Below are 13,880 nucleotides of genomic sequence, written 5' to 3' on the forward strand. Positions count from 1 at the left end.
ACTCTCCAAAACAACCACTGTTAATCATTTGGGTCCAATGTCCTTAAAATAAAGTTTATTAAAACAAAATTACAGAAATGTACAAAAGTTTATACCAAATGTTTAGTGTAAAGTCATTTCTTTATGTAACATACATGCATTCACATTGTTGTTTCAAAGATGAACAAGTCTCACGTACATTCTTCTTGCAATAATCCTGGAATGCCTTTAAACATTTTCATCCTGCATGAGAGCAAGTTCTGAGCCCCATTTAGAAAAACACCAAAAGTTATAAACTATAAATACTATTACTGGAGTCATTTAGGACGTTGAATCCTCTGAATTCAGAACAGCATGAAATACTGAGAGCAAATCTTTTACAATTTTAAGCAAGTGTAACATGTCTGGGTCCCAACTCCCAAGGGTGCTGGCTCTGAGTGCACTCCAGATCCCATGGGTCCTGGTTGTGTCTGTATCCCGGCCCCAGTGGGTGCCGTCTCGGTCTGTATTCCCACCGCGTTCCTCTTGAACCAGAGCGGGTAATTAAACTTACCACGGGCTTCCAGCCAGGTACAGGTATCGATTATAACCGGCGTTTCAATGAGAAACTCTGCCATCTTCAGGATGAGAGAGTTTGTCATCGAAACATTTGTAATAATCGATATCTGCACCCGGCTGGAAGCTCGAGAAGGGTTTGTTCATCATTCTCACCGGGAAAGCACTAGATCCTTTTTCAGAGGGGGTACCTTTACTCACCCCATCACTTAACTGTCCCCACAGCCTCTAGACTCACTTTCAAGGATTGTTTGTTCATATTCTCGATATTTATTGCTTACTTATAATTATTATTTCTTTCTTTTTGTATTTTACATGGTTTGCACATTGGTTGTTTGTCCCCTGTTGGGTGCGATCTTTCATCGATTCTATTGTGATTTCTGTATTTACTGTGAATGCCCTCAAGAAAACGAACCCCGGGGTTGTATGTGGTGACATTTATGTACTTCGATAATAAGCTTACTTTAAACTTTGTACTTGGGTCTGGGGTGCCAGCCTAGCTTCTTAGGGAATTCAAGATTTAGAAGCAGAAGGCACTAATTAAACTAACCGTCCAAAGGTTCATTTATTATCGAAGTGTCAACCTCCGGAATTCTTCTTCTCCAGACAGCCACGGAACCGAGGAAGAAAGGGACGATTCCTTTTGTTCATCAACCCCCACAAATCCCTCCTCCCCGCACAAAAAAAAAACATGAATGGAACAGCCACGTCAATCCCACCCCCTGCACACACAAAAAAAGAGAGAAAGTCTGGGTGAAAAATGCAGAATATAAAAAGCTATAAGACTGAGAAAAAAGTCCATATCCCGAACACAGAAAACCTGGGTAACATAACCGTGGTCGCCATGGCAGCGTAGCAGTTAGCGCGACGCTATCACAGCTCGGGACGTCGGAGTTCAGAGTTCAATTCTGGCGACCTCTGTACCCCCTCCTCGCAGGGTTTCCCAGAGTGCTTTGGTTTTTCTCCCCACAGGCACACCGAGTAGGTTAATTGGTCATTGTAAATTGTCCCCGTGATTGGGTTAGGGTGAAATCGGGGGTGCCGGGGATTGCTGGAGTGGTGCCCTCGAAGGGCCGGAAGGTTCTAGTCTGTGCTGTTTCGCTAAGTGAACTGGGGCAGGCCAGTCAGACTCTCGTCTCTTCTCCCATGCACTAAGATCACGGCTGTTCTCTGTCCCACCACGTCCATCCTCCGCAAGCTGCCCCGGATGGTCCAGGCCTTCCCCTGAGCCCCGACTCCACTGGCCACCGGCTTCTCTCCTCCCGGCTCAGGCCGGTGCTGGTTCTGTGTGCAGTCCCAGCGGGAGGGAGCATTTCTGTGCGGCAGCCGGGAGGAGAGGTGTCGGCAGGCCGCCGGGTAGACTCTGGAGGAGAGGGGGGAGGGTGGTGTCGAATCGGCGGCTGTCTGGCCCGCTGAGTTCATCCAGACGATTGCCTGTCGCTCCACATTCCCGACTCCCGTCTGCATCCGTATCAGTTCGGAGGGCTGAACCTCGAAATGGTTCCGGTTAATGTGATTCCGAACCTTGGGAAAAAGTGGGAAAACCTTCTGTCTGGAATGATTATGGAAGATCAAAGCCCGAATCCCGGAAGTCCATGCCCGATGGCCAAAGCCTGCCCTGTTGTGAGGGGGACTGTCCACGTGTGTGGGTAGATCGTCGCGAGGGAGGACCGGGGCCTGTTCTGCTGTTGTTGTTTCATTGCTCGTTGTGTTCTGTGTTGTTCGTTCGAGTGTTGTGGGCAGGTGACGTTGGTGCCTGGGCGTGTGGTAACACTCGCGAGCTGCCCATCCCACCCCACCACACCTTGCTGGTTTTAACGGGAATTTGACTGTTTCTGCGTACGTGTTGTGAATCAATCTGGATCCGAATCTGCAAGGCGTTTACACACACCTGGTTTACCAAGCCGCTACTTACTGGCTTAAGTGGCGACTTCCTCGTGGCCATTGGAACGAAGAAAGCGACTAAATATTTTGCCGTTCACACTGGTAAACAATTGCTGCGAGCTGCAGCCTGTGGCTTCCCCCGTCGGGGTTGAGCCGTACGATGTGGCATTTTGCCGGTGTGTTTGGAGCCTTGCTGGGGCCAGGACGGTCGCAGCCATGTCCGGGGCTGGAGTTGCTGAACGAGGGGGAAATTCGACGCAGCGGAGGCGAGGCGAGATCCGAGGTCTGAACGATTTGAGAGCCGTAGCGAAGCGGCAGAGCCCGGGTCCGAGAGTGAGGAATGTCCCGCGGTTTGGACGACTTAAGCACGGGCCGGGCCGGATTGAAATGGCCGGGGTGCCGGGGCCGGGGGCGAGAGAGGGACCAGCTCGGCTCACTGCTCTGTGGGATGCGCCGGACTGGTGCTTTCGAGTCGGCTGCAGTGATGCTTGGCATTGTGAACTTCAGTTCTGAACGCTGTTTGCTTGGTTTTACCGTTTGCACAATTTGTTTTTTTTTCTCTCTCTCTCAGCACATTGGGTGTTCTTTAGCTTCTAATGGTTTCTGTTGGGGGTTCTATGTTTCGTGGCTGCCTGTAAGGAGACGAACTTCGAGGCTGCATAAAGTACACATACTTAGATAGTAAAATGTCCTTCGAACTTTTGAAAATACAGAGGAGGCAAAGCACTGGCGACCTAGTCAACAGGTTGACCCAATGCTGCTGATACCAGACCCCTCGATGACAGTTTTTCACTCTGTAATGTGAACTTATCCAAAACACTCATCGCCTTTTTTTTAGAGGAGGCAGAAGGTGGTGTTCTGCCCCCTCCCGTGCACCACAAGTTTACAAACATATTCTTTCTTGGTGATATGAAGAAATATGAATGTGCAGTTCTTCGCCTGGCCACGACGGGGCGCTGTTGTCCACGAAGTTGCCGGCCGTCCGACCCGGGACAGTCGGACATTCGGGTCCGAGTGATCGAGACGCGACGCGGGACCAGGAAAAGACATCAAACAGGTACACCAGGCTGTACCAGCAAATCTACTGTGGTGAACCCTCCCCATTTCCCCCCCCCCCCTTCCACACCTCGCAGAGCTCAAGCGATCCGGATTTATTCCCAAACTCCAGCACTCCGTCTGTGTGGAGTTCCCGCGTTCTCCCTGTGACCATCCCGAGCGCTCCGATTTCGTCCCGCACCCCAAAGGCGGGCCGATTGGCAGATTAGTTGCCCCTAATGTGTGGGTGAGTGGTAGAACTGGTTGGGGGGGGGGGGTGTGGAGTTGGTGGGAATGTGGGAAAAAGAAAATGAGAAGATGATGTCCAGCACACGCTCGAAGGGCCGAACGGCCTGTTTCCCTGCAGCACGAGTCTGCCGCCGACCCCTCACGAAATCCGGCACTTCTCTTTTTTACTCTTTATGGTGATGGTGCTGACTTGGCGTTCCAGGATCGGAGAGCTCGACCTTCCTGTAAAATCCAAAAGGCACAGGCTTGAACCTGGGCAACAACTGGAACTTCATTCATATAGCGCCTTCAACCATACAGAAGCAATCCCCCGCCCTGTCCCTGCTCTTGATCAAAAACAAAACTGTCCCAAAACAAAATTAATGCAGCGACACCGGTCAGGTAGTGTCGGGGAGCTGGGGGTGGGAGGGGACGGTGTTGAGGAATTGCAAACGTTTCTTCACAAAACCCCGCATCAGGACTCAAACCATCTGTAGTTCTCCCTCACTGAGATCCCCGGCGGGTTCTTTGTAGGTAAATCAGCCACGATCGAATGGCAGCACGCTGTTTCCGCTGAGCTGCGTGGCCGCACGTGGTAGCTGAAATGCCCCCGCGCACATAGCCTCGTTGCCGCGCAGTTGGAATTATTTCTTATATAATGTTCAATTAAAGCGCCCGGCAGTCTCCAGGCCCCGTAAAAACTCCCTGCTCAGCGTAAGGGTTGGTCCGCGCAGCTGTTAACAAAAAGTCGGAGGGAACGTTGGATGCAGAGTCGATGGGCTGAATGGCCCAATTCTGCTCCTTTGTTTCAGTACAAACAAATTCTGCTCCTGCGTCAGTAAAAGACGGTTTCTGAATTAAGAACAGAAAATGCTGGAACTGGCCAGTCAGTCTGAAAATACAGTCAGATCCAGGCTACCCAACTAAGCTCGCCCCTTTTGCCTGTGTTTGGCCCAAATCTCCCTAAACCATGGGTTCCCAGCTTTTTTTGTGCCATGGACTCCTCCCATGTACCAAGGGGTGCACGGACCCCAGGCTGGGAACCCCTGCTCTGAACCTTTCCTGACCACGTATCTGTCCCGGTCGGTGTCTCCTAAATGTTATTGATGCAGTTTCAAACACTTCTCCCAGCTGCTCATTTCACCCACACACCACCCTCTGCGTGGAGAAGCTGCCCCTCGGGTTGCTTTTAAATCTTTCCCCCGTCTCGACTGAAACCGTCGCCACGAAGGATTCTGCAGGTGCTGGAAATCTTGAGCAAAACACACACACACAAAACTCAGCAAGCCCGGCAGCATCGATGTTTCAGGCCGTGGCTTGGATGCCTCCTGACCTGATGGGCTCCTCCAGCATCCCTTGTGTGCCAACCCTACGCCCTCTGCTTTTCCACTCCTTTTCCTTGGGAAGTAGACGTTAACTCAGATTCTGTCCCTGCCTGACCTGCTGAGAATTTCCAAAACTCGCGTTCCTTGTTACTAAGGGGCTTTCGGGGGCAGCTGGACATTGGTTCAGTTGCGGGGGGAAGGTTTGAGCAGATTGAGAGAGAGGCAGAGGGGTGGGCAGAGGAGGATTTCAGAGTCAACTAGATAAAAGCAAGCCTGCCAACGAGGGAGGGGACTGTCGAGGTCAGAATTTTAGGAGCACAAAGATCTTAGTGTGTTACAGGGCTGGAGGTTCAGACACAGGCAGAGCCTAGATCACAGAACTAATGATCTTAATACTGTTTTTTTCCACAGTTTGCCTTCTTGTGCACATTGTCTTTGTTTATACAGTTTTTCATTGATTATATTGTATTTCTTTTTCCTGCAAATGCCTGCAAGAAAATGAACCTCAGGGTTGTGTATGGTAATGTATATATACTTTGGTAGTGAATTCACTTTGACCTTTGAATTTTGACATACACTCAGTGGCCAGTTTATTAGGTACACCTGTAGACCTGCTCGTTAATGCAAATATCTAATCAGCCAATCAGGTGGCAGCAACTCGATGCGTAAAAGCATGCAGACACGGTCAAGAGGTTCCATTGTTGTTCAGACCAAACATCGCAAAGGGGAAGAAATGCGATCGAAGTGACTTTGGCTGTGGAATGATTGTTGGTGTCAGATGGGGTGGTTTGAGTATCTCAGAAACTCCTGATCTTCTGGGATTTTCACGCACAGCAGTCTCTAGAGTTTACAGAGAATGGTGTGAAAAACAAAAAGCATCCAGTGAGCGGCGGTTCTGAGGGCGAAATCACCTTGTTAATGAGAGAGGTCAGAGGAGAATGGCCAGACTGGTTCAAGCTGACAGGAAGGTGACAGTAACTTAAATAACCACACGTTACAACAGTGGTGTGCAGAAGAGCATCTCTGAATGCACAACACTTCAAGCCTGGAAGTGAGTGGTCTATAGCAGCAGAAGACCACAAACATATTGTCAAAAATGAGAGCAGTCCCAGGAGAACAGTCAGATTGGTTCAAGCTGACAGGAAGGTGACAGTAACTCAAATAACCACACGTTGCAACAGTGGTGTGCAGAAAAGCATTTCTGAATGCACAAAATGTTGAACTTTGAATTGGATGGGCTCCAGCAGTGGGTTTCACTACTATACCTAATAAAGGGCTCACTGGATATGGATAAATATGTAGATTGATAAATATGTAAATAATGCGAAAGAGGCTGTGTTCGCGGGGCGTTCAGAAATCTGATGGGGGGGGAGGAACTATTCATCTTTCTGTGTTTTTTTACACGTTGGAAACACTCAGCAGGCCGGGCAGCATCTGAGGAGGGGGAAAGCTGACATTTCAGCCATTTTCCATACTAAAGCATATTAAAAACTTGTGCAATTGTACCGTGCTGAGCACCATAACTGGCTGCGTCACCACCGGGAATGCGGGTTGGGGTGGGGATGGGGAGCGACTGCACAGGATCGAAGTAAGCTCCAGGGAGTTGTAAACTCAGTCAGCCCCATCATGAGCTCCAGCCTCCGTAGCAGCCAGGACATCTTTACAGACCCCCATCACCCATGTCATGCCTTGTTCTCATTGCTAACATCAGGAAGGAGGTACAGAAGCCTCAGGTCCCACACCACCAGGTTCAGGAACTGTTATTAACCCTCAATCATCAGGCTCTTGAACCAGAGGGGATAACTTCACTCAACTTCACTTGCCCCATCATTGAAATGTTCCCACAACCCATGGACTCAGTGGCGTCACATAAAAACAACTCTGCACTTCAACGCCAGTAAGACCAAGGAATTTGTCGTGGGCTTCAGGAAGGGGAAGTCGGGAGGACGCACGCCAGTTCTCATCAAGGGGCCGGCAGCGGAAAGGACGAGCGGCTTCAACATCTCCGAGGATCTGTCCCCGAAGAAGACGTGCCGGTGTGATGAGGTTTGGTGTATCACCAATAACTGAAGCAAATTTCTACAGATCTGCGGTGTAAGGTATTCTGACCTGCTGCATCACCGCCGGGTATGGGGGCTCCAGTGTGCAGGACCGAAATAATCTGTCCTCCATGTGCCAGCTCCATCACAGGCACGTGGGGGACGGCTGCGAAGACCAGAGGCTCAAGAAGGCAGCATCATTCATTAAGGGCCACCACCATCTGGGACATCTTATCATTACCACAATCAGGGAGGAGATACAGGAGCCTGAAGACCCACACTCAAAGTTTTAGAAACTATTTCTTCCCTCTGTCAACAGATTACTCAATGATCCATGAACCCATGAACCTATTCCTCTTCTCCACCGTCTACTTATTTTGGGTGGCGTGGTAGAGCTATCTTTCCTTCCCTCAGCTAGCCTGCAGGTCACCCTTGGGCAAGGTGTGGCACCTGCTCAGCTCCCCGATCAGTCACGTGAAGCCATGGGGGAAGGTGGTGGATGGTCGTATGAGCAGCTGGTGCAAATCGCAAGTCCTGGTTACCACTGATGCCAGGCAGTTGATCTCTGAAGAGTAAGCACAAAGTACACTGCAGATGCTGTGGTCAAAGCAACACGTACAACACGCTGGAGGAACTCAGCAGGTCGGGCAGCGTCCGTGGAAGTGAGCAGTCAACGTTTAGGGCCGAGAAGTACAACACGCTGGAGGAACTCAGCAGGTCGGGCAGCGTCCGTGGAAGCGAGCAGTCAACGTTTAGGGCCGAGTCCTGACGAAGTGTCTCGGCCCGAAACGTTGACTGCTCGTTTCCACGGATGCTGCCCGACCTGCTGAGTTCCTCCAGCGTGTTGTACGTGTTGCTGATCTCGGAAGAGTATTGTAATGGCTGGGGTCACCTGTTTTGTGAAGTCACTGCCCAGAAGGCGGTGATGGCAAACCACTTCTGCAGAATTTAAACATGGCACATGTTTATTATTGTAATATAGTATTTTATGTTTGCTGCCACAAAACAACACATTTTCTCATGAAAACTGGCAATAATAACCCAATTTCCTAGAGTGCATTTACCTGCATTGGCTTTGTCCTGGACTTCAACCTCCTCTTTCTTCCTCTTGCCCTTGGTGCTTTTTTTGGAGGGTAGGTCTGACTCGGAGGGGCCGCTGGGGGCCAGCTCTGACAAGTCCCTGCTGCCCAGCAGGCTGGATCGGTCCTTTCTGGAGAGCGCCCTCCCAAAGTCGGGGAGCTTGAACTTGCTCCCGCCCACTTTGCTGCTATTGGGCATTTTGTGAGGCGGGACCAGGTCCTCCAGAGGCTCCGGTTGGTCGAGGCCCCTGACATCGTTCTTGAGCAGCCAATCACGGACGGCTTGGTGGCTCTTGCCGTTGTCCTCCTTCCTGCTTTCGTGCAGGGTTCCCCTGCGGTCCCGGCGGGCCAGAGTCCGGTCCCGTTCCGGGAGTTTATCGTCAATGGCCGGCGACAGCTTGTTGTCCGAGGCTGCCCGGCGAATCCCCTCCATCGCCAGCAAGTACTTGGGGTTGTGGAACTTGCGCTGGAGTTCGGTGGAGCGGGGAGGGATGAGGCCGCCCTCGGTGCCTTTGGCTCGGAGCCCCAAGTCCGAACTGATTCCGAGCTCCTTGTGCAGGTTCACGGCTTCTGAGTTGGCATAGAGCTCTCGGAACTCGTTGTCGAACGCCTCCAGGATCTGCCCGGTGAAGAGGGTGGTCATACTGCGGTGGAGCCGGGCACAGCTCCAGGTGAAACTGCCGGAGGGAAACGAGACGGAGGAGGTAGTGAGCAGAGAGAGAGGGAAGAAGGTTAGGGAGTGGGGTCCCAGGCCACACTGGGGAGCAGACACCTCTCCCAGCTCCTGACCTTGGGCAGATACAGACACACCAAGAGACATCTCAGCACAGGTATAACATTCATCACTTGTATAAAACACACACTCTGGGCCTGTACTTGCTGGAGTTTAGAAAAATGAGGAGGTATCTCATTGAAACCTATCAAGTATTGAAAGGCCTAGACAGAGTGGACTTGGAGAGGATGTTTCCTGTAGTGGGGCTGAGGGGGTGGTCTTGGACCAGAGGGCACATCCTCAGGATAGAAGGACGTCCCTTTGGAACAGAAATGAGGAGGAATTTCTTTAGCCAGAGGGTGTTAATCTGTGGAATTCATTGCTGCAGATGGCTGTGTTTATTTAAAGCGGAGGTTGATAGGTTCTTGATTGTTAAGGGCATAAAGGTACAGGGATGGATTTGGGAGGGATTTAAAAAATCAGCCATGATGGAATAGTAGAGCAGACTCGATGGGCTGAATGGTCTAATTCTGCTCCTAGGTCTTATGGTCATGGCATGTACACCCCATCTGAGCGGCCTGCCACGACCCCTCCCTACCCACCACAACTCACAGGCACGCGCCTGTCCTGCACTGGTCATTTCCCATCTTTCCTGCTGCTGTTTCACAGATTTATACATCAGTAATATTATACCGATTTTACCATCTTGCAGAAACAAGCACTTCACACTTTATGCGAGCCCGCCGATCTTCAGGCTGTGTCACTCCGGGATTTGTGCTGATATTATTTTCTGACTGTATCCCGCTGGCGTTCAGGGCAGCAATGAAGGTCCTCCATCTCTGTCCATACCGCCGTAGGAGGATCCTTCATTGCTGTTTCCATAAGGGTGGTTAGCCCTGAGCTGAACCCCTGAACCACTCTTAGTCTGACCTCTACCCTTTGACCTGTTTGGCATGGGTGACCCGACCAAGAGCCAAAGCATAAATCCCTGACTCCAGCCAACATAGCTCTCTGGGTCATTGAAGCACACAAGCCTTCAAACCCTACAAAAAGGTCGTAGTCCTCTTGGAGATGCTGATTAAATAAATAGGCATCCGTTAGTCTTGAGAGACCATGGATTTGCACCTTGGAAGGTTTCCAGGGCACAGGGTTGTATGGGAGACAGGCAGTTGCCCATGCTGCAAGTCTCCCCTCTCCACGCTACGGATGTTGTCCAAGGGAAGGGCACTAGGACCCATACAGCTTGGCACCGGTGTCGTCGCAGAGCAATGTGTGGTTAAGTGCCTTGTTCAAGGACACAACACACTGCCTTAGCTGAGGCTCGAACTAGTGACCTTCAGATCGCTAGACCGATGCCTTATCCACCAGGCCACACGCAAGATTGTAACTATATATACTGTGTGTGACTATACGTGCAGTGTTTTGTAGTTTGACCCCAGACTTCATTAAGGACCCCCATCACCCAGGACATGCCCTCTTCTCATTGCTACCATCAGGAAGGAGGTACAGGAGCCGGAAGACACACACTCAGTGACTCAGGAACAGCTTCTTCCCCTCTGCCATCCGATTACCTCACTACTTTTCTTTTTGCTTTTTTCACTATCGATCCAATTAAAATTATACACACACACACACCTCCGGCGCCAACATAGCCTGCCCACAACTTACTAACCCTCACACACAAGGAAATCTGCAGATGCTGGAAAATCAAGCAACACACATAAAATGCTGGTGGAACACAGCAGGCCAGGCAGCATCTATAGGGAGAAGCACTGTTGACGTTTCGGGCCGAGACCCTTCGTCAGGACACTAACCACTTACTAACTTACTAACTAACCCTAACCATTTGTATTTGGATGATAGGAAGAATCTGGAGCACACAGAGAAAACTCGCTACAAACGCGACGGGAAAGAGCCCGGATAACGTCCTCCCTTTATTCATTCTGCCCTTGCCACATAATACTGAGGACGGCCAGGGTGGCGGAGGGCAGCGTCTGGGGTAGGGTTGAGACCCAGCCTTTTCTTTTACCTGTAAGACCCTGAAAGGGCTTTATCGCCGTCCACGATCATAAACTTCTGATTTAATGAGCCCAACACGTGTCCCTCCGCCAAGTAGAGGCCAATGCCAGCAATGGAACGAACTCGTACGTTCTACGGTGGGAGACAAGATGTCGGGGTGACAGCAGGGTCCGACCGCCCACCCCTGCCCCACTCCCTCCTCACACTCACTGGGATTGAGTTCCACAGGCCCGGCCGACCCTTCTCCCTCCCAGCAGCTTCACCTCAGGTTCTCCTTCAGTGAGGGCAATTTGCCCGTGGAAGACTTCGAAATGGCAGCAATGTTTGGGCATTGTGGTTATTGCTTTGTTTTCTCCATGTGAAATATGGACCAGAATACAGTGTAAAGCCTCCGTTTTTGCTTGGCACTCAGACAGGGCATTGTATGCAGAAGCAGTTAAAAGAGAAGACAGCCTAGCATTGAGATTCAAGGGACCTGCCAGGTGACGAAAGACTTCCGTGGCCGTCGAGCTGCCCTATGATGGTGGCCTCCCCCCACCCCCAGGACTGGATGTCTGTGTGAGCAGAGCTGGTCAGTCAGCGCGCCCGGAGCTCGGAACCCTATTGTTGGCTGGTCCGGAGGGGCCAGTACCACAGATCGAAGCCCGAAGGTTGATCGGAAGGCCAATGGCTGAAGCGTGGAGGCCCAGAGGCCGGGCCGTGTGTGTGGGGAGGGGGGGACTGTCCGTCTGTGTGGGGAGTGGGGGAACTGTCCGTGTGTGTGGGGAGTGGGGGAACTGTCCGTCTGTGTGGGGAGTGGGGGAACTGTCCGTCTGTGTGGGGAGTGGGGACTGTCCGTGTGTGTGGGGAGGGGGGAGCTGTCCGTGTGTGTGGGGAGTGGGGGAACTGTCCGTCTGTGTGGGGAGTGGGGGAACTGTCCGTCTGTGTGGGGAGTGGGGACTGTCCGTGTGTGTGGGGAGGGGGGAGCTGTCCGTGTGTGTGGGGAGTGGGGACTGTCCGTGTGTGTGGGGAGGGGGGAGCTGTCCGTGTGTGTGGGGAGGGGAGGACTGTCCGTCTGTGTGGGGAGTGGGGGAACTGTCCGTGTGTGTGGGGAGGGGGTACTGTCCGTGTGTGTGGGGAGGGGGGAGCTGTCCGTGTGTGTGGGGAGGGGAGGACTGTCCGTCTGTGTGGGGAGTGGGGGAACTGTCCGTGTGTGTGGGGAGGGGGTACTGTCCGTGTGTGTGGGGAGTGGGGGAACTGTCCGTCTGTGTGGGGAGTGGGGACTGTCCGTGTGTGTGGGGAGGGGGGAGCTGTCCGTGTGTGTGGGGAGTGGGGGAGCTGTCCGTCTGTGTTGGGGAGTGGGGGAACTGTCTGTGTGTGGGGGGAGGGGGAACTGTCCGTCTGTGTTGGGGGGTGGGGGGACTGTCCGTGTGTGTGGGGAGTGGGGGAACTGTCCGTGTGTGTGGGGAGGGGGAACTGTCTGTCTGTGTTGGGGGGGTGGGGGGACTGTCCGTCTGTGTGGGGAGTGGGGGAACTGTCCGTCTGTGTTGGGGAGTGGGAGGACTGTCCGTCTGTGTTGGGAGTGGGAGGACTGTCCGTGTGTGTTGGGAGTGGGAGGACTGTCTGTGTATGTTGGGAGTGGGAGGACTGGTCGTCTGTGTTGGGAGTGGGAGGACTGTCCGTCTGTGTGTTGGGTGTGGGAGGACTGTCCGTCTGTGTTGGGAGTGGGAGGACTGTCTGTCTGTGTTGGGGAGGGGGGAACTGTCCGTCTGTGTGGGGAGCATTGCCCGTATGTATTGGGGGGGGGAGACTAGCCGTGTGTGTTGGGGGTGGGGAGGGTAGAAAGGGGTCTATGTTGCTACTGTTTTGTTGAGATTGTCCACTGCATTGTTCTGCTGAACGCTGGACGTGTTGCTTACATTGGCAGCGGAATGTGTGGCAACGCTTATTGGAGGCCCTGGCACACCCGAAATGTGTTGGTTTTCAACACAAATGAGGCATTTCATTGTACTTGTGATGCATTAATCTAAATCTGAACTTGAATAAAGTCCGAAGTTCAAAGTGAATTATATTTCAAAGTACACTGCATATATGCCACCATGTACAATCCGGAGATTCATTTATAATAAATGTAATGAAAGGATCTGATAAAACTATTTTGCTGTGGGGCGTTCTTGGAGAGTGAATTTATTAAAATCATGGACATCATGTGCCGTGTAATATGACGTGGGCAATTGTGGTCTTGTGACCGTGATTGTTCTTGGAAGATTTTTCTACAGAAGTGGTTTGCCATTGCCTTCTTCTGGGCAGTGTCTTTACAAGACGGGTGTCATCAATACTCTTCAGAGATTGTCCACCTGGTGTCAGCGGTGGCATAACCAGGACTTGTGATATGCACCAGCTGCTCCCATGGCTTTATGTGACCCTGATCGGGGGCTAAGGAGGTGCTACACCTTGCCCAAGGGTGACCCCAGGCAAGCAGAGGGAAGGAGCACCTTACACCTCCTTTGGTAGAGACGTCTCTCCACCCCACCCCTCATTATAATCATTACACTCTCATAAGTCTCATTTCTAAGGTGTTGTCTTCTGACTATTTTGATGTAATCCTATATGGTTGGATCTGTTTCCATGGCATTCAGAACAGTAGCTTTTCTCTGTGTCTTGGTACATGTGACCATTATATGCCAATATCAGTCACAATGTCTGTGCTGCTAGTGTTGGATGAGGTCATGGGGATGAGGATGGAGATCACACACCATAATCTGGAGGTTCACCTAATGTCTCTGCCTGACCCATTTCTTGTCTTCACCAGTACCCTTGGTAGAGCAGACTCAATGGGCTGAATGGCCTACTTATGCTCCTATATCTTATAATCTCTTCACTAAGTGGATTGTTAGGCTTGGTGGGTTGTGGGGAGGGGTGGGGGGGGAAGCGATCGGGAGAGTCTGGGGGATGCAGTATCCAGACTGAGAATAGGAGACCCAGGAGCTGGGGGAGAGAGTTCGCAAGGTGTGTTGGGGAGAGGTGGCAGGGGTGGGAAATGGTG

At 51.7% G+C, this 13,880-nt stretch overlaps 1 protein-coding gene across 1 annotated transcript in view; it reads right to left on the bottom strand.

The window, feature by feature from the left end:
• Positions 1-2,346: 2,346 nt before the first annotated feature.
• LOC140719462 (protein FAM83F-like) overlaps positions 2,347-13,880 on the bottom strand; it is a 33,986-nt gene continuing 22,452 nt past the window's right edge. Inside the window, exons 3-5 of the mRNA XM_073034161.1 lie at positions 10,866-10,987; positions 8,110-8,801; positions 2,347-3,924 (exon numbers count right to left, since the gene is read on the bottom strand). Of these exons, the coding sequence (XP_072890262.1) occupies positions 3,842-3,924; positions 8,110-8,801; positions 10,866-10,987 (897 nt within the window). The 3' untranslated portion in view covers positions 2,347-3,841. The remainder of the gene's footprint in view (positions 3,925-8,109; positions 8,802-10,865; positions 10,988-13,880) is intronic.

This window comes from Hemitrygon akajei, chromosome 31 (genome assembly GCF_048418815.1).
Source record: "Hemitrygon akajei chromosome 31, sHemAka1.3, whole genome shotgun sequence".
Classification (NCBI taxonomy): Eukaryota; Metazoa; Chordata; class Chondrichthyes; order Myliobatiformes; family Dasyatidae; genus Hemitrygon; species Hemitrygon akajei.